This window comes from Camelina sativa, chromosome 7 (genome assembly GCF_000633955.1).
Source record: "Camelina sativa cultivar DH55 chromosome 7, Cs, whole genome shotgun sequence".
In the NCBI taxonomy this organism is placed as follows: domain Eukaryota; kingdom Viridiplantae; phylum Streptophyta; class Magnoliopsida; order Brassicales; family Brassicaceae; genus Camelina; species Camelina sativa.
In genome coordinates, this window is record NC_025691.1 from 25,604,854 (window position 1) to 25,625,516 (window position 20,663).

Here is a 20,663-nt window from a genome sequence, read left to right on the forward strand (position 1 = left end):
ATAAGGAATTAGTAGTACTAGTCAAATGCGTCTAAACCCACGAATCTTGCGGGGCCAAAATCGAAACTGCATTTTAGATCTTTTCATTTCTGTATCGAATAAGTTTGCATTAAACATGTTTTTATTATTTTGTCTGTTTTTTTTTTTTTTTGTAGTCACTGACGAATGATGATTGAAAGCAACACGGCCACAAGTGGTATAACTATTAACTAACTTCAAACTAGTTGTCTTAAAACGACAAAACGTTTACCAGGCGTGATTAAATGAATATCACTTGATGTGAACTATAACAAACTTATTAGACGACTAGATCATTGTGGAAGCATAATAACTCAAATTAACGATAAAGATATCTAACATTGACCAAAACAAGACGAGAAAAATTTGAATTAACATGCTTTCATCATTTATCATCATCATCAACAACAACATAGACTATAACACACAATTTATACAATATACATTTCGAATACAAACTCTTACCCAAATAAGCATATGTATTTACATATATAACCGATACTTGTTACTGACTTTCGAATTTCCAATACATATAAATTGAGCAGGATTAGAAGATCAAGAGATCCTCCTTAATGTTGTAACCCATCTTCTCTAGATTAGGCTGCAACGCGAACTGAATCATAGGCGGTGGTCCGCACGCGAGTGCGACAGCCTCACCTTCTAAACCTTCGGGGATATGTTCTCTAAGCACTGCTTCGGTTATAAAGCCGGTACTGTAGTTCCAACCTTCCTTTGCAATTTCGACGACGTACCAAATCTTTAGCCTCTCCTTATGCTTACTAGCCCATCCTTCTAGCTCTTCCCTCACAAGTATGTCATCCTCGGTTCGGTTTGCGTAAACCACATACATCTCGGTTTCGTCCTCTGGATCACTCAGTATCGACTGAATGATTTGGTAGATTGGAGTTATGCCTGTTCCTCCGGCAAGCATTGCTAGTTTCTTGGCAAACTTGGGTTTGCCGCTGACCATGAAGTTGCCTTTGCCTTTGTACTCAATGTGTCCTAGTGGACCTTTGATGTCTATCATTGACCCGATTGGTAAGGAGTCTAAGTGTTGTGACATGAGTCCTCCATTGGGGAACCTTGGATGGACGTCTTTGAAGTAAACTTTGACGACTAGGTCGATATGACCAACGGCATCGATGGCGCTGGTCGGAGTATAGGCTCGGAGACAGAGTTTGTCGTTTATGTTGGCGCATACGAAAACGTGCTTCCCCACGGGTAGACCAAGCTGCTGATCTTCGGAAGGTAATGCGAATCGGAACTTACGAACATCGTGAGAGATCGAAGTCTTCTCGATGAGCTTAACAGGGATTTTCTCACGTGGGTTGACCAAAGCTATGTTCTTTGTAGGAGCCACCTCTTTGATCGGAGCTAACAAAGAAGCTAAGTTTGAGCCACCGTGGACTGAGACGTTAGGAGAAGAGTCGTAGCCAGTAGTGATGAGTTCACCGATACGGTAATCTTCTAAAAGCTTCTTGGCTTTGTCGGAGTGAATGGCTTCGAACTCTTCGGTGCAATCAGTACCTGCGTTAATGAGGATAGAATCTGTGCCTCCTGGATGATCTTTCAAGAAACGTGTACAGTCATAGATGTGACCGTGGACGATGATCCATGCAGATTCAGCAGTGTTGTGTTTTCTAACTTCGGACATTGAGTACATCTTCGAGGCAGTGTTCATGAAAGGAGACGAAACAGATTTCTTCAATGTTTGGTTTGATTCAGAGGAGATCTCAAGCTGACGCTCCTTTGCCATCCACCCACCGGATTGGTTTCCGGGTCGGGTCGGGTGTTCGAAAACTATCCCTATCTCTCCTCTATGAGGCTTGCACACGTTGGTTTTAATCCTGAACCAGCAGTTGTTCATCATCCCCTGTTTAACACAAGTCAACGTTAGTCAAACATCATAAAACAGTGTCTTATTATAATCGTAAAATCTAAAATAGTTATTATAGCTGGAGACCCTAGACTTTTGACTTTTCTATGTTTAATACAATTGCCCGCATGAAGGGAGATTATAATACTTAACCACTAAAATGAACTGTACAACAGAGACAATTAAAGAACTGGTCTTGGTTTCCATGTTGATTAGTGGCTCTATTAAAAAATTATGAAAAGTGAAGATGGTAATGGTAGGTATCACGTTCAAAAAAAGAAAAAATCATCCGTAGCTCCAACTTTGTAGGACGAATAGGAATATAAAATCGAATAATTTACACAAAAAGTAGGATTAAAGTTTTTAAATCATACTACTAAAGAACAAAGTAGACTAATTAATTCTATAATTAAAAATTAAGAGAGGAGAGGGTTACCATGAGGTTCCAGATGAGTTTGTCAGGCTGGGTGTTGAAAGACTCGTCCCAAGCTCGAACCGCAACATCTTTGGCGCTGAGCAGATCAAGAACCTCAACGTCAAGTGACCAGAAACACCAGCACCAGAATTTGCCGTACTTGTTCGGTTTCTCTTGGTGGTCAAGCTCACACACACTCCACGTGTCTCCTCCGTCTAGAGTCACTTCAACTCTCGTTACCTTCTTACCTCCTCCTGTGAATTTCCAAACCATTTTTATTAGTATTAGGACTTTAATTACATATCAATCAATCATTTTTAATTACATCAAAGCTTTAAAATATTTAATTACCAGAGTAAGCGTATCCTTTCAACGTGTAAGGCCTCTGAGTGGTAAATGCATTAATCGGCAATATCTCTTCATGACCAGGTGTTGTAATCACCGAGTTAATATTAAGCTCGTTGATTATATATTCAGGCTTATACCACCAAGCTGTAACAAAAAAGAAGTAAAAATTAATAACTGTAAAAATAAAAAAGTAGACGAGGGTAAAAAAAAGAAGAGTTACCTTCAGCATTAGCCAGCTCAGCATCAACGAGAGAAGGAAGGACACGATTGTCTTTGTAATGATAGTAACTATCAGATTCTTGAGGGGTAACGATGATACGTTTTAACCATTTAACCATCCGACCACCGATGAAACCGGGTACAATAACCCGAACCGGAAACCCATGATCCGGTGTCAAAAGCTCACCGTTTTGCATATAAGCCAATATAATATCTCTAGCAGGATCCATCGCCATCTCTTTCTTGATACTCGTCCCGTACTTGGATCCGCCGCCGCCGGGGAGATCCTCCGCTCCTTCGAAGCAGACGTTCAACGCGCCACCTCTCCGGCTGTAGATCCCGCAACGACGGAGGATGTCGCTTAACGGAACACCTTTCCAGAGAGAAGTGGATACTCCGGCGGATCCCCAGTTGAACCCGATCGTTTGTTTCACCATGTTCTGTTCCTTGCGGCGGTTACCGGCGCAGACGAGCGTCACCGGGAACTCGCGGCTGGGGAACTCGGAGATGAGCTCTTCCATGGTGAACTTGAAGGGACGTTTGACGAGTCCAGTGATCTCGATGGACCAGTCTGACCAGTTCGCTTTGGGAACAGCGCCGTGGTTACGGACGTAATGGAGTGGGACGGGAGTGATGAAGCCATGGTGCATAAGACGAGGGAGAGGCGCTTCGGCGTTGAAAGGATGTTTTCCGGTGAGACGGAGCATGGAGGAGTTACGCTGGATCCAACAGTCAGCCGTTGATTCGTCTCTAGGATCCAAAACCGACGGTTCTAAATCGCTGTTGGATTTTTTAACGAGCTCCTTGTAGTAAGGGACGTTACGGTTGTGGCTCTCGTCTTCGTCGTCGCTTGAGGAGTCGTCGTAACGGTCTACGACGACTTGGGTTTCTTTGACGAGTTTTTCGGTGAGGATGACGTCGAGAGAGTGGTTTTGGTTATGACGGTGACGGTCGAAGGAGCGAGGAGGAGAAGGAACGAGAGGAGGTTTGAAAGCAGCGTGAACGACGCCGTTCATGGCGGTGTTGATCCGGGGATAATGGCGGTTATCGACGGAGGTCGCCATGGTAGTAGTATAGCTATTGAATCGGTGAGAAGAGAGAGAGAATCTATTTTTTCTTTTCTTNGGGTGTTGATGAGGGGATAATGGCGGTTATCGACTGAGGTCGCCATGGTAGTAGTAAAGCTATTGAATCGGTGAGAAGAGAGAGAGAATCTATTTTTTCTTTTTCTTCTTTTCTCCTTTGGGTTTTGTGTTGTGATATTATTATTTTGGTTTCTGAATAATGAGGAGTTATAGGGTTGTATTTATAGGGCGTTACGGAGATTAGTAAATAAATAAATGTTTATAAATAAAATTGAAAAAAGAAGAGAGGAAGGAGGAATTGACAAATGTGAGTTTCTGTGGTCGCTGAGTCCGAGGGACCTACCAACCTAGATCCCAAGCTTTGGCCTTTAAGGCGGGAGATTTTTTATTTCGCAGTTGTATTGTATGATGTTTTTTTATTCTTAAATAAATGTAAACTATGTGTAAAACAAAATGCGGATCTTAGGATTCGATCCGTGGGTAGTAATAGTATCATGGGAGGGTACTATGAATCTATGATACAACATCCTCACTCAACTAGTTTTCACTTGTGTATGCAATAAGAATGATGCACATATCGATAATATAATAACTTTGATTTGATGCTTAAAGCGAATGAACAAAGCTAGAGTACATGTCGATTATCGTAAATTCAGTTTTCTATAAATTATGTCACTAGGACACCGTAAAAATCCCATTTTACTTTTTACGTGTCGGATGTTTTTTGATAAAAAGATTTTAAAGAAAGACATTCGTTATAAGTGTCGAATATTGTTTACTAGTCTTGATGATGATCATTTAGCTTATCTTACTATACGTTATTAATTATAGTATTATACATTTCTACTACCAATCAATACAATTTACCGTGATAATCAACTATTAATTTGAGTTAACAAAATTAAAGTCGATAACTTAGTTTTGTTAGAAATTCCACAATTATAGTGTCTGAATTGTTTGTGGCCAAAAAAAGCAAGAACATATATATATATATACCCTAGTATTTTTGTTTTTGCGTACACTCTAGTGACGACAAAAAAGTATTTAGAAAAAAACCCATATATGGACTGCAAACTGTGTCATGGCCCGGTTCTCTACAGTTCATATGCATGATTTAATTTAGACATGGCTTTTATGCATGATTATTTCATTGGAGTCGACATTGAAATTGGAAAAGTCAAAAAAACCCTAATTTGGAATGAAACTTCCAAGAAGTAGTTATATGTGATAGATTAATAAAAATATTGCACTTGAAAAAAGAAGAAACACATGCATGCCTTTACCTTGAAGCTAAAAAATTCAATAAATAGAATACGAACAACAATCGAGTAACCACGGGCAAGATAAACCTTTTCCCTTACAAAAGAAAAGCTGAGATAAACCTTCCCCTTGAAGCCACAAACATAGCCTGCTGTATATATAACAATGCTAAGTTCTAGCTACTTGTTACGTACTATAAAATGTTCTAGCTAACTTACGATATATATAAAGGTAATTTGATTTTGATATAGAAAATAAATAAATAAAATGGATAAATTATTCATATTTGCCTAATTGCCTGCCATGCATTGAACATTCGCTTACAATCGTCAAGTGTGGATGCAGCGAAAATTAAGATTTGGAGACACTTCAATTTTTTTACATTCTTACCACAACTATGTTTTTTTTTTTTTTTTTTTTTATCAATGTGTTACACCAAAATGGTTTACTTACTGGAATATGCATAAGTTGAATGTAGCTGGCAAGAATAATATTACCTAGTTATACTCCATATTAAATGGTGCGATTACAATAAAGACATTTGGGTTGAAATTTTGTTTGTTAATCAATGCAAAATATCACAGATGAAAATAAAGAATTCATAGATGTATGACTCAAGATTAAATTGCATTACGTTTACAGCAAGCTGTAGTAATCAGCAAATTCACAGGTAGATTTTGTTTATATTGACTTCAATTTCTAAAAATCAACGTCAAATTAGACGTCGGTGTAATAATAAGAAAATAGGGCATAAGAATCCGGTGGGTAGCTAAAACATATACTATGTATCAGATATGATAGTGAGCATATTGTTGACATGTTTAATATAGGAAAAAATGTAATAAGTAAGTCGAGAAAGTAAATATCTCGAAGATTTTTATGGATTACATGACGATTAAGAAGATAAAGCGCAATTAAGTATAAATTAAACAGAGATTATGGTATAAAAAAGGGAGATTAGAGAGAAGACTTTGGAGGCTAAGTGGCGCATGGGAACACCAACGGCCAAGCAAATACGCGAACGGGGCAACCAAACAAAGAGACGGGTCGGAATATTATTTTTGTCATTTGTTTGGATTTTCAATCTTTTTGTTTTTGGTTTTTTTGGTTTTTTGATAAATTTGATTTTCAGTTATTAGATTATTAATTATAAACGATATATGTGTAAGAACGCATATGGACCCCCGTATTATCATCTTTACATGCGGTGTATTAAAATAAATTCAAGAGTCAATCTTGGTTAAAGCTTCTAAACTAGTAATAATCAACTTTGCACTGCTTAGATACATGGAGAAGTTACGTTTTATTAATTAAAAAATGTCATGGGGAAAATGCTATATATTAAAACTTGAAAATACTGTAACCTCATTTAGGTTAGAATTTTTAATTTCTTTACTGCATTTAGATTTTTTTTTTTTTTTGGTAAACGATCTATTATTTCTTGGTGGTTCTTGAAACCTCTCATACCATCGTTACACTATAATAAACATCTTATCCAAAATTTAGGTCGTAATTCCATAACATTTTTAAAAAATAGTTTTCAGATAGTTTATCTTGCCTTGAACAAATATCTATATTGTTAATGATAAATAAGCACGTACGTGAACGTTTAACTTAATCATAAAAGTCAGTTTAAGTTTAATTAATTGTCAGCAGTAATATCAAATTCAGTTTAGTAGACTTAAGACAATTTTCATCTACATCTATCAAAGTTTATATACGGTGTAGTAGTTTTTTAATTAATTTAGGATCAGTAACTCTCTCATTAGTTAATTAGTCTTTTTATTGTTTATGTGGGTTTCAGTCGAAAAGAGAAATGTTGATTAAATTTTTAAATATATTTTTTTAAAAATTTAGTTAAACAGTTATTTTAAAAAAAACTACATTTAATATCGATAATTTTTGTTGTTTCTTGTAATCATGTGTGTCATTTAGACGTAAACGTGTGATTCTTATAAGCATATGTGTCATTTAAATGCAACCCATTGTCTCTTATAAACATGTGTGTCATCTAAACGCAATCGCGTGTCTCTTATAAACATGTGTGTCATCTAAACGCAATCGCGTGTCTCTTATAAACATGTGTGTCATCTAAACACAAACATGTGTTTTTTATAAATATGTGTGTCATTTAAACACAAACGTTAAATTTTTAATATTTTTTTAAAACGAAACAATAAATATCATTTTTGTAATCCATTTGATCATTAATATAAGAAATTTCTTGTATATTTACATTTCGGTTAAATATATGTATCAACAACAATTAATCTATGTGTGATATAATCAGATTATGCAAAGTATCATGATAATTTCATTATTTAATTTTCCTGCACCATAACGCAACTAAATTGACAACATACAGTACAAGTCTCATTCCTTTCAGACAACGGCAATGTGCTTAAGACCAACATATAAGCTTGACCCCCATTTATATAAAGTAATGAGTAATGACAGACCACCAAAACTATGATATGGAGATTTGGCACACGTAATCTTTAAATGTTTTTTTTTTTTTAATATCTGAATTGGATATTTTACGAGTAAAGAATTTACTTTCCACGGTCATGAAACGGTGAACCATTGAATCTCCCATTCGGGAATCTGTCTGTATTTGTATATGTTTTACTATTTTAAAAGAATAGTATATAGCTACTGACAAAAGTAAGAAAATTGTACCGTATATATTTTGAATAAGAAATGGAGGCAACTGGGGGAGCTTGATGCGGTTAGGGAAACAACGACGACCCTTTCGTGACCCTTTGAGCCACTTTCACTACATTTACATTTATTCATTTTTCTTTTCAATTTCTATATTGTACATGTACTATTATACTATAAATAAATAAACCATGTCGTACTATGTAAAAATGTAGTAATGAAGACCAAAAAAAAAGAGAAACTTCAGTATATACTTATTTTGATATATATGGAAAAACCGCGTCGTACATAAAAATGTAAATTGAGGAGAAATTAAGTATGTATATATTATATATCTTCATATGAACACATAACTGATGTTTTTTCTTCTTCTTGTAGTATCGAATGATTAACCATATGAGATAGCCACAATATTTCCAAATGGGTATTTTATTTGACTTAGCGTCAATTCAAACACAATTATCCTGGTGGATAATCATAATTATAATCCCTCTTGTTGCTTCTCATTTTTTTTTCTTAGTTTCGCTTTATATAAGCAACACTTTTGTTTTTATATAAACATATTTAAACAGCACTTTTCATTTCATATAACGAAATAATGAACCACTTGACACCACACACATGCGGCTATATATTTTTTTATCCATATGATATTTGCCATATTGCCTATTGGTATAATTGGAAACTTTTACTGTTTATAGTCAAATATAAAGTTGTAATTAAAAAAAAAAGGATATGGCACAATTGGGAAGTTGGACACATGCAGTTGAGTTATACCTGGAACTATTTTTCAACTGAAATTAAGTTAAATAACCTAATACTGTACAAATACAAGAATTATATTCATACAATACAGTAATTGTGTCAGGCAAAATTAATAAGTTTAGTTTAGATAATATAAGTATAAGAAAAAACAATAATTATGGTTAAGAACCCATCTTATAGTGGAAGATCCAAGATTGGTGAAGTTCAGTCTAGACACACATATTAAAAAGAAGTAACCACATACTTTTATATATTAGTATTATTAAATCGTCTTTTTCAATTAAAATAAAATAAAATCAATGGTTGTGTCGACTAAATCAATGTGGATAATGTGATTATAGTAAATATGTAGCTGGTATACTCACCACATACAATCAAATATGTTGGATGATATAATAAAATCATAGACAAAAATAAAAATGCAAATGAAAATGTCAAGACATTAATTTACATAAGCCAGTTTTTTTTTAAAAAAATCATAGAATAACTATTTAAAGTTGACAGTCGAATGAAATGCAAATAAAAATGTTAAGAGAATATACATAAACCGTTTTTTTTTTCTTTTTCCTATAACAATGCAATCGCCCACTGAACGGTCACCGCCCTGAGTGACTTAACTACACAAATGGTAATACAACTGCGTTCTCGTGTTTTCAGAAAAGCAAACACAAAAGAACACTTAGAAATAAAAAATATTGAACCTTTAACCCCAAAAATAGAAATACCCATCGGTCCTAACAAACAATGGTGAATATCCGCGACGGTGCAAAGCTTTCCGACTTCCATTTTTCCTCCACAAAGGACAACCACCGTCACCAGCACCGGATCTAACCATTCGAAGTGTTTAAGGAACCAGAGAGTACAGAGGAGATAGAAGCAACTGTAAGTTGTTTCTCACACTCTTCCCCACTCTCAGTGTAACCCTTGCAAACTTTTCTTAAACCTTTTAACCCTGTTAACCCTGGAGAACATTTGATAATACTTGTAACCATCGGAACTGTAAACCCACAAAACCCTCATCTGAAACCTTAAGCTGTAAGTTATGGAGAGACGTATACCGTACCACCAAAAAGGAAAGGAGTAGAGAGAGGTTTTTCCCCACCCCCCAGGAAGAGAATCAGAGCCCCAGAGCTGGATACATCAGCACTAATCGAAGCTAATGCCCTCACGCTAATAGGACGACTCACCAACCCGTCAGTCCAAAGACTATGGTCTTTATTTCCTTTCCTTGCTAACCGCTGGAACCTCCGGGGAAAAACGACGGGAGCCGACCTAGGAAGAGGATGCTTCCAATTTAGCTTTGAATATGAGGAGGATATGCAAAAAGTACTTGATAACCGGCCGTACTATTTTGACCAGTGGATGATCATCCTTCAGAAATGGGAGCCAGAAATCTCAGAATCCTTCCCATCCCTAATCCCTTTCTGGGTGGAACTTCAAGGGTTACCAAAGCATTATTGGCAACCTATTATGTTGCAAACTATTGCGGAAGAGCTAGGAGAGTTCATTGACCTGGAAATAACAGCCTCTGCTGCAAAGATTAAGACTCTCATTAACGGTCTACAACCACTCGCAAAAGACACAGTAGTGGAATTTCCAAACGGTAAAGAGGCCATTGTTACCTTCGAATACAAGAATCTCAAGAACCATTGCCACCACTGTATGAGGCTATCTCATGAGATGAAGCACTGCCCGGGATTAGCTGCTGAAAGAGAAAAACTTAAATCATCTACGGAAAAACCAAAGTACAACCTGGGAAGAGAGGTGTCCAGAAATTACTATGTGGCTAGTGATAATTTCACAGCTCCGAGATCCCAAGGTTTTGCAACCCATTCGGGCTTTGAATCCCAAGAAGGTATTACCTCTCGAAAACGCAAACTCGACAGTAGAGCAGAGAACCAACTCACCTTTTCGGGGGAGAGAACTAGCAGAACCCCCTCAGCTGCACCTATAAGAGAAAGAAGATATGAGAGTAGTGGACGACCTAGATATGGTGAAAAGAATAGCCCCAGAATCCATAGTCAATCAGCTCGAGCACCAACTTACCGGATGCTGCAATGGCAAGAAAAACCAAATCAACAATACTCAGCTAGAGGAGAAGATTCAGGGAGCTCCAGACCTCGCAGACCTCCGCTGGAGAGAATTGTAGAAAACCTTGAGCAGCGAACTCCGCCAACTGCCTCCACTACTCGAGAAACAAACCAGAATGCTATTGAAAATGGCGGCAGAATAAACCCGACTCCGGTAGTAATACCTTCCAAGGATCAAGTCTTAAGTGAGTTAAGAGAGGTAATTGTACAATACTGCTCTGTCGCAGATCCTACGGAGAGTGCAGCGAGGAGACAGAGAGTCATTCAGGGTGAGGCAAGGAACCTTATGAACCAAACAGCGGAAGAGATTATTGAATCTGCGGTGGTGTTAGCCTCTGATATCCTACTGGGAGAGGAGGTGGCTGTGACTAGAACCCCAGTGAATCATGTGATTATCAGTGAAGATCTGCCACAAATTGACAGAACAAGAGCAACACAAACACCAAGAGGTCGAGGAAGACCACCACTGGCAAAACCACCTACAAAAACTGTACAAAAGCTGTCAGGAGCTAAAATCCAAAAACGAAACCTAATTCAGGGTTCTCCAAAGAAACCAAGTGCTCCTAGACAGATCCAAAGAAGTGGTGGAGAAACCTCAAAACAAAAGAGAGGAAAAGCGGCAGACTCAGAGCGAATTGAGGATGAATCATCATCTATCAGAAGCCATAAGTCGAAACAACGCAAAACCGGGGATCCAAAGATCTCTTTAATACCTGCAAGAAGGAAGAATACGGTGGATTTTCAGAATCCGCCAACCCCTCTTCCTTAAGGGTACTGAGCTGGAACTGTTGTGGGTTGAGGAATCCCATAACAGGCCAGCGGCTAAGGGAAATCAAGAAAAAGATATTCCCTGACATTTTATTCCTCACGGAGACAAGAAATACCTCGGAGTTTATTCTGCAACACTTGGACTGGATGGGATATACGTCAAGCTTCCTTGTTCCCCCATCAGAGTCGACTGCAGGAGGACTTGCCTTGTTCTGGAAAGGAAATATTGAAATGGAAATCATTACCTCTTGTGCAAATTTTATTGATACCAAAGTAACAACAAAGGGTAAAACTTTCTACTCTACCTTCCTATATGGAGAACCGGACTTGGCCAAAAGACAAGAGATATGGATCCAGATCCAAAACTTTGGAGAAACTCGAAATAGCCCCTGGTTTATTACAGGAGACTTCAATGAGATCATAAATAACTCTGAAAAAGTAGGTGGTCCACCAAGATCTGAGGGTTCATTTACTAACTTGCGAGCATTGATGTCTACTTGTGACCTCTTTGATTTAAAACACTCAGGAAACTTCCTGTCATGGAGAGGAAAAAGATATTCTCATTTGGTACGGTGTCATTTAGACAGGGCTATGGCAAACAGTGAATGGGTGTTGGAATTTCCTTCGGGCAGAAGTGAATATTTGAGATTTGAAGGATCTGACCACCGGCCTTTGGTCACCTCCTTTGACCCTATTAAACAAAAGAGAAGAGGTTTGTTCCGGTATGATAGAAGTTTAAAAGGAAATGAGGAAGTGAGGAAACTTATCCTAGATGCCTGGAAGTTGATCCCAGAGGCAGCAGTTGAGGAAAGACTAGAGGTTTGCAGGAGGGAGATAATCACCTGGAGCAAAAAGAACCATGAAAACAGTCAAAAAAACAATCAATCTGCTCCGGAAAGATTTGGAAGAATAAATGACTAAGGATGAGGATAATCAAGAGGAGTTAGACAGAATAAACAAAGAGCTACTGAAAGCTTACCAGAAGGAAGAGGCTTTCTGGAAACAGAGGAGTCGACAGCTGTGGCTCACCTTGGGAGATAAGAATACGGGATATTTCCACGCAGCTACCAAACGCAGGAGGGCCCTAAACAACATATCAGTGATGGAGCCAACGAATAGTATTCCAGTTTTTGAAGAAAATGAAATAGTCCAGGCAATTACTGACTATTATCAACAAATCTTCACCTCCTAGGAAGGAAACCGAAGGAAAGTGGTACAGGAGGCTCTAACTCCCTGCATAACAGAGGATATGAATGCAAAACTGATTGAGATACCTTCAAGCGAAGAAATAAAAAAGCATGCTTTGATATACATCCTGATAAAGCCCCGGGCCCGGATGGCTTCTCAGCTTGTTTTTTCCAATCAAACTGGAGTACAGTGAGTGATGAAATAGTTGCCGAGGTCCAATCTTTCTTCATCACTGGAAACCTACCACACAAGATCAATCACACCCATGTTAGGCTCATTCCCAAGATTACGGCTCCTCAAAAGGTCTCAGACTATAGACCTATTGCTTTATGCTCAGTATACTACAAAATAATATCCAAAATACTGACCAAAAGACTGCAACCAATCCTCTCGTCGTGCATATCTGAGAATCAATCAGCCTTCGTCCCCCAAAGAGCTATATCAGACAATGTGCTTATCACACATGAAACCCTGCACTATTTGAAAACATCAAAGGCAAAAGAGAGAGTGTTCATGGCTGTCAAAACAGACAAGAGTAAAGCAAATGATCGTTTAGAATGGGATTTTATCAAGGTTGTGTTGGAAAGGATGGGTTTTCATAGACAATGGGTGCAATGGATGATGCAATGCATAACAACAGTTTCCTACTCTTACCTGATTAATGGACAAGCGTTGGGCTTAGTCACACCCCAGAGAGGCATTCGCCAAAGAGACCCCCTATCGCCTTATGTCTTCATTCTGTGCAGTGAGGTACTTACTGGTTTATGCAATCGAGCACATGAACAAGGCAGTCTCCCAGGGATCAAAGTTGCAAAAGAAAGCCCCCGCGTGAACCATTTATTATTTGCGGATGACACAATGTTTTTCTGTAAGTCGGACTAGAAGAGCTGCATGAAACTGAAGAATATCCTGCAAAAATATGGAGAAACATCAGGTCAACAGATCAATCAAGATAAATCTGCCATCACCTTCTCAGCAAAAACAAGCAGGGAAATAAAAGAGCGAGTAAAGAGAGACTTAGCTATACACAAAGAAGGGGGTCAAGGCAAATATCTAGGCCTCCCAGAGTTGTTTGGTCGAAAGAAGAAAGACTTGTTCACTCAAATAGTGGACCGGATAAAACAGAGAGCTATCAGTTGGTCTTCCAGATTTCTCTCGATGGCAGGCAAAATCACACTACTGAAATCTGTACTAACTGCCATGCCAACCTACACTATGTCTTGTTTCAAGATTCCAAATTCACTATGCAAGAGGATCCAAGCTGCACTTACCAGGTTTTGGTGGGACTCCAATACCGGAAAAAAGAAAATGACCTGGATCTCCTGGAAAAAGATATCAAGATCATTTAAAAACGGAGGATTAGGGTTTAGAGATATCAAAGTGTTCAATGATGCCCTTTTGGCAAAACAAAGCTGGAGACTACTTACCAAACCGGGAAGTCTACTTGCACGGGTGCTAAAAGGCAAATACTTCAAATCCTCATCTTTCCTGGAAAGTGAAACCCCAGGAAACGCATCTCATGGATGGAGAGGAATCTGTATAGGACGCGGGCTACTAAAGAAAAAACTGGGCAGACTAATAGGTAATGGGGAAGATACCTCTGTATGGTACAGTCCATGGCTATCACTCACATCCCCCTGCAGGCCCATAGGGCCCCCTACGAAACTCAACCAGAACTTAAAGGTATCAGAACTTATCCTACCAGATACAGGACAGTGGAATTTGGATCTTATCCGCACTGTTCTCCCGGGTTATGAAGAAGATATCAAAAAGATAATTCCAAGTACCTTAGGAGCAGCTGATGAATGGGCGTGGCTTCCACAAAACTCCGGAGTATATACAGTTAAATCTGGATATTATGAAACAATGGCAGAGAGAGAGGAAGAATATCATATCAATCACCCATATGTTGTGGATGACTTTGATTGGAAAGCTCTCATCTGGAAGAAGGAAGTATCACCAAAAGTCAAAATGTTTCTGTGGAAACTAGCTCAAAACGCCTTACCAGTGGGAGAGAACCTCATCTACCGTCAGGTGGTCACAAATGCTTCATGTCCTCATTGCGGGAGCCCTGAGTCTGAACTCCACCTCCTATTCCAGTGCCCCTTTGCGGAACAAATATGGACACAAGCCCCGCTCTACCCCCGGATTCAGCCACCAACCCTCAACTCCATTCAGGAGGGTATATCCATTTCTGTTAAAGCGACCTGCCTCCCCCCGACCGGAATTAGGGCTGGTCCACTATCCCCATGGATCATGTGGGCAACCTGGACAGCAAGGAATCGTTTAATTTTCAATAAAGAAAAGCTGAAACCAGGAGACGTCCTATCTATTGCGATTACCCGAGCTAAGGAATGGCAGGAGGCGCAATTTGAGAAATCAAAACCACTTACCAAGACACGGAAGTTGGTCCCGCCTGCCCCAAGAAACTCAAACCACCGGATCTGCACAGATGTAGCGTGGAGAGAAGATGGATCAGCAGGTTTAGGATGGGAGATAAAGAACCCTCAGGAAGAACCAATCTGTGAAGGGTCTTCTTCAGCATCGCACGTCGTCACACCGTTGGTAGCCGAAGCTTTAGCAACTCTGATGGCAATCAAAGTTGCGATTGCATCGGACCTCACATCGGTATCCTTCGCTTCAGACTCGCTAACCCTTGTCAAAGCTATCAACAAAGAGATCCAAGTCAAGGAACTCTACGGGATTCTACACGACATCCTGAATTTATCCACTGCCTTTGCTTATGCTGTTTTCTGTTTCATCTCTAGAGATTTCAATCGTCGAGCCGATGCTTTGGCAAAAGAAGGCCTGTTGGCCGATCTAAACTCTGTTACTTAATTGATTGAAGGAAAACCCGGTTTAGTTCAAAAAAAGAAATAAAAAATATTGTCAAAAAACAATGAATTCTGCATGAAAATCAGAGCAGATCCGAGAAAAGCTTGGATATATAAAACATTCATTCACATTTTCGTAATAGCAAGGGGTCATATTAACGCATATAGCCTCCCCTAGATGTTACCTTTCGTGTCTGTTCACTGATTTTATACTATTATATTTGCAATACATCTTTTGCTTAAGTTATTGTGAATCCTGAAGACAGTGAAGTGAAGTGGAAAGATGCCCACACAGACACTAATTATGATTTTTATTACTATTTAATTAATCAACTAAAGCACTAGTATTAGTTTCTTTTAGTGTTTTTACTTTGATGGAAAAATAATTGGAGTTAACCCTTGCTTGGTTTAAAAGCATATTATATATTACATAAAGTGTCCGTGGTCCAAGGATTACACAATTAGTTTTTGGAGTTCACTGTTGTTGTTAGTCAATTTATTTTTATATTTCCTTCTTTATAATGGATAATTGTGAGATTCTTGTCAGCAATTTTAATATCATTTCAAAGCTCTTTATTTGCATAGTACATATAAATAGTCATTAAACTATAGAAAAAAATCAAAATTTAGTCATTAGTAGTTAATTTTTGTTTCATAAGCAAACAAATTGAGAATCTTTTCACCAAAAAAAAAAAAACAAATTGAGAATCTAAATCATAAACCCACAGGCCCATTAGACCCATTAGACCAATGTTAGTGGTTAGTGACTACTTAGTGGGTTATTATTGTTTATATAATACAATTTTTGATGGTTGTAAACTTGTAAATGGGGAAGTCAGCATTATGATGGTTGACTGTGGAGTAGTTAAGAGTTAACAATGAAAAGGCCCCATGAGATGTAGACACGTGTAATTCTGATTTGGTAAGAGATCCTGTCTTGCTTGTTTTGCTTACCTTCTCCTAATTAACAGGGAAAAAAACAAGATTTGAGTTTTAAGAAGCCAACTCAAAACCAAAACAAAAAATCAAAAAGAATGCAAATGAGAGATGCAAATCCCAGGGTTATGTATGGTGTGATCATCACCGTGTACGTTGATCGTCAACCGACGACCGTCCAGTCGTTTCAAGGGAGACGTAAAAAAAATGAAGGGGAGAGACGTGAGATCAGAAAGGCACGTGGATATGATCGGAGAGCGAATCTGTTAACGCATATTCAGCAGTTGAGAATGGGGATTCTTGCCGGTGATTCGAAACGCGGCGGAGAGAGTGACAACAAGCCTGAACGGCCGAACCCGAAGGTAACGTTTCTCTTATTCATTTTCATATTTGTTTGGGTTTTTAATTTGACATAATAAGCTTTTTTATACTTTAATTGGGCCAGATATGGGCCATGACTTATGTGTCGTCTCGAGTTACGTTTGTACTTAAACGCAAAGACTAAAAGAGCCTAAGTAAAGCAGTTGCGTCTGAATAATCTTCTGATTAGTGATGTTGACTATGATGATATTGGGTAGAGTAGATTATGTCAAAAGGTTCTTTGTAATAGTTAAGTAAATAACTGTTTTAAACCAGCTAAATTCGGATGTTAAGCAATTTCACCTTTTTTGTTTTGTTGTGTTGATAAAAATGGCAGAAGAAGAAAAGAAGGTGGATAAGAAAAATGTTTCGTAAGTTCCGGTTACCATTTCGCCGGAAAAATAGGACGTGGAAATACCGCCAGTTCGATCCAGATGAAGAAGAAGGAGAAGCAAGGAGCAAAACTAATCACAATTCTGATCTTTGGGTACTTCCAACTTTTCTTTTCTATTCTTTTGCTACTAGTTAGTTAGTTCTAATTTAAACTTTGCTCTAATTAATCTTCTTTTGTGTGTGTTCTGAATGAAGAATAAACTTAAACATGTGGTTGGAGGTTTATCACGCGGATGCTTACGAGGTAGAAGAGACTCCTGTAGACAAAATAAGGAATCATGATTCGGGATTTTTGTCCAAAGTTGATTGAGATGTGAAACATTTTTTTCTTTTCACATAGCTTTTTTATTGTTCTTCCAGAACTTGAGGAAGATGTTGATCAAATCGATACAAAGAAAGAAAAAAAAAATGAGAAATTTGAAAAGAGGCATAAGAGAACATGCCACAGTAGAGAGTACAACAATGCAGAAACAATGATACAATTACACAGAATACATAATTTACATGAAAATAAATAAAAGAAAGGGACGACTGCGTGTTTTTTTTTTCTTTTCAATTCCCTGTGTATGGCTACTTTGGCTAGTTATGTTAGCCTTTTTATACTGCTCCTGCAATTTTTAAGTCAAATGTAACCGTGGAGAGAGTTTGAGAAATATGCAGTGGGATTTGCTTCGGTTAAATTAAGAGTTACCGACCTCTATTGCCTGCCTCTCTGGTTCCTTGGAAAGAGCAAACGGCGAAGGGAACGGCTAGGAGAAGCAGGGGAGCTGGAAGAGGATGCAAAGTCGCTTGATTCCAGATCCACAAACCGAATGTGATGGCTTTGTCCTTGCCATGTTGAATCTAGATCCAATATCCCGTTGCTCAGAGAATCATCTGAGCTGTAATCTTCTTCTTCGTCTTCTTCATCATAGACAGCTCGGTTATGCGGCTCTATCACATAATCTCCCAACACAACAGCACCTGGAGTCGACGACATTATCGTGCTAATCACATCTCTTCTGTCTCTTTCCCTCTCAAGCCTCTTCCATTTGGTTTCTAAAGCTGGGTCAATGGCTCTCGGGCAAGCATGTGGGTGTTTTTCCTTCATATGTTTCTTGAGCTTCCGGAAGTTTCCTACAAACGAACAGTTATCCTGCATACAGGTCCTTCTCTTGGAGTTGAAATGCATCCGAGCGTCTTTCACAACAGTCCAACCTTTCACTTGACCTCTACACAGTGGACACAGAAGCTCTGGTTGTCCTGAGCTTTCGTTACTGTACGATTTCCTGTATTGGTCAAGGCAGTTGGCAAAACGGGTGCTAGTTGCACACATGTAAGGACGGCAACCTTTGTGATAGGAAGAACAGAGGAGAAGAACCGCATTGTGTGGAGACTCCAAACAAACTGGGCAGGTTGAGCCAGCCCATTCTTCCTTGCAACATGGTGATGGATAAGGAGTAGCAATGTGAGCACTGTGATTCACTTTCTTGATCTTCCCCATCTGAATCTACAAAAAAAAACACTCAAATTATAAGATCCATGCGAAGTAAGCAAGACTCAACACTAATAGCGTCACAAGTTGACTATGGGGTTCATACAAGAACCAAAAAAGAAGCAAGGATCTTGAATGGCCATTGAACACGGATTCGAATCTCATGCATAAAAGCTACACCACTATAGTTACAGGGGAGTGAACATTAACTTAAACCGGATCGGCAAATGGAAATCACAAGCAAAGACACGAGACAATGAAAAGTTTCAGATCTGGAGTAGCAATTCTAGTAAAATAAATCCAAAATTCATGCAAATTTAAGCAACGCCATCAATGACAAGGCAGATTTTATCGATCCACATATTAAGATCCGAGACAAATTATACAATTCAATGTTTGAAAACACACAAATACAAAGACCTGAGATCTCGATTGAAACGGAATCATAATCCGATAATCTAAGATAGATCTCTCTCTCTATTGAAACTGGAAAAGATCAGAGACCTTTCAGCGAAAAGACAATTTCGAGAACTGAGATGACGAAATTCAACAAGATTAACAAAATTAACGATGAGGAGGAGGAGGAGACGACGGAGGAAACAGTACCGGTGAGATTAAGCGGGAGGAGATCGCCGGCGGAGGATAGAGCGAGAGAGAGAGAGCTCCGAGCTTGAATGATGATGATGCAGAGAATAAGGGTAAAAAGCGAGATTGCTTCTACAAATTGACGTACGCAAACAAAGCCAAGAGACTTTTTTTTTCTTTTTTCTTTTATTGATTTAAAAACTTGCGGTTTGATTCCTACATGTCGTCATTTTGACGCAACCGTTTTTCTCATCCAATATCTCGCGCATTTACTGTGTTTTTGTAATTGGGCCGTAAGCCCATTCTTTCTGTTTGTTGTTTGTTAGAATAGGGTCAAGAGGGACAAAATAATATTCTCTTCTCTTTATAAGAGATTCCCCCTTAATTTTAATTTTTTGGTCATACTTTTGTTTTTTCTTAACTACTATACAATTACAATTCATAGACTACAAAAATAACTGTAGTAAGAAAGAAACTGTTAAGAAACAACTTAAAACAGTTAAACCTAATTCTGCGGTTATAAGTTGATAAGATGATTGCATCAACTAACCCAACTAGAACAATTGGTCATTTTTTCTTCTTTTTGTTAATTGGCCTACCTTGTCTTTGCTAGAGGCACTTTTACATTCAAGATAGTGTAGACAGGAGGAGCCATATATGAGTAGTGAAGAATCCGAAGCTCTTTTCAACTTCTCCTTCTTTCAAATCTTCATTGAACATCGATCTCGAAGAAAAAATGTCATCACATGAACATTGGGCCGCCTCGGGGTACCCTTGTGACCTGTGTGTGGTGAGTTTCTTAAGCAAACCCTGTGTGGTGAACTGGTGATTAACTCTATTTTTTCCAATGTTGTAGTTTACTGATCTTTTAATCACCACATAACATCTTACAGCAAGTAAATGAATAAATAAATTAAATTATTGCATGTATTTTTTATACCTTACAATTAATACTTGTAAATGCACTAGAGTATTTTAATCTAACAATAAGCGGGAAAAAAACAAGTCTAATAATGACAAAAGATGTCGTAGACTGGAGTCATATTAGGTGAGAAGATTCCGAAGCTCTGCTCCACCGGACCATCCTTCTGATTCTCCCTGAACATTGCAAACAAAAACACATCCACCGGCGTATAAGGGCGGCGAGGCGTCCTCATCCGCGCAGATCCCCCACATGTCATAATCCCCGTATTATAGGCCTTGGCGTTATCAACGCTCGTGTGTGGTTCATTTCCCTCCGTCGGCCACCCAGTTTCCGCCACCATCACCACCACGTTTCCAGCGTTAATCTTCTCCAACGCCGCGTTGAATCCGTCGACCATTGCTGCGAACATGTTGCTGTACTGCATATCACCGTCGATCACTATAGGTGTTTGGGACTTGAAACT

General features: G+C 38.6%; 4 protein-coding genes and 1 long non-coding RNA gene across 7 annotated transcripts in view; 1 reads left to right on the forward strand and 4 right to left on the reverse strand.

Moving 5' to 3' along the window:
• On the reverse strand, positions 382-4,158 carry LOC104702559 (nitrate reductase [NADH] 1). 2 transcript variants are annotated; one of them, XM_019227882.1, is made up of 5 exons: positions 4,002-4,158; positions 2,878-3,894; positions 2,661-2,801; positions 2,331-2,563; positions 382-1,891 (listed from the first exon to the last, which is right to left on the reverse strand). In XM_019227882.1, exons 1-5 carry the CDS (start codon positions 4,045-4,047, stop codon positions 566-568), a joined length of 2,763 nt encoding a protein of 920 aa, XP_019083427.1. In that variant the 5' UTR covers positions 4,048-4,158; the 3' UTR covers positions 382-565. The 2 variants fall into 2 exon arrangements, with proteins under 2 accessions (XP_019083427.1, XP_010416732.1); XM_010418430.1 differs by lacking the exon at positions 4,002-4,158 and having other exon boundaries at positions 2,878-3,994.
• LOC109125610 lies at positions 11,338-12,593 on the reverse strand. Its single transcript, XR_002032723.1, has 5 exons — positions 12,485-12,593; positions 11,983-12,347; positions 11,811-11,894; positions 11,622-11,717; positions 11,338-11,450 (listed from the first exon to the last, which is right to left on the reverse strand). It is a non-coding gene; the product is annotated as an uncharacterized LOC109125610 (long non-coding RNA).
• On the forward strand, positions 16,318-17,764 carry LOC104702562. Its single transcript, XM_010418434.2, has 3 exons — positions 16,318-16,825; positions 17,161-17,310; positions 17,412-17,764. Exons 1-3 carry the CDS (start codon positions 16,562-16,564, stop codon positions 17,496-17,498), a joined length of 501 nt encoding a protein of 166 aa, XP_010416736.1. The 5' UTR covers positions 16,318-16,561; the 3' UTR covers positions 17,499-17,764.
• On the reverse strand, positions 17,617-19,449 carry LOC104702561. Of its 2 annotated transcripts, XM_010418433.2 has the most exons (3): positions 19,297-19,449; positions 17,912-18,705; positions 17,617-17,824 (listed from the first exon to the last, which is right to left on the reverse strand). In XM_010418433.2, exon 2 carries the CDS (start codon positions 18,697-18,699, stop codon positions 17,914-17,916), a length of 786 nt encoding a protein of 261 aa, XP_010416735.1. In that variant the 5' UTR covers positions 18,700-18,705; positions 19,297-19,449; the 3' UTR covers positions 17,617-17,824; positions 17,912-17,913. The 2 variants fall into 2 exon arrangements, with proteins under 2 accessions (XP_010416735.1, XP_010416734.1); XM_010418432.2 differs by having other exon boundaries at positions 17,617-18,705; positions 19,297-19,448.
• Positions 20,276-20,663, reverse strand: part of LOC109125606 (glucan endo-1,3-beta-glucosidase-like) — a gene marked incomplete at its 5' end in the record, with an annotated part of 2,318 nt that continues 1,930 nt past the window's right edge. The window contains one exon of the mRNA XM_019227551.1: positions 20,276-20,663. This exon is cut by the window's right edge and continues 27 nt beyond it. Within this exon, the coding sequence (XP_019083096.1) occupies positions 20,283-20,663 (381 nt within the window).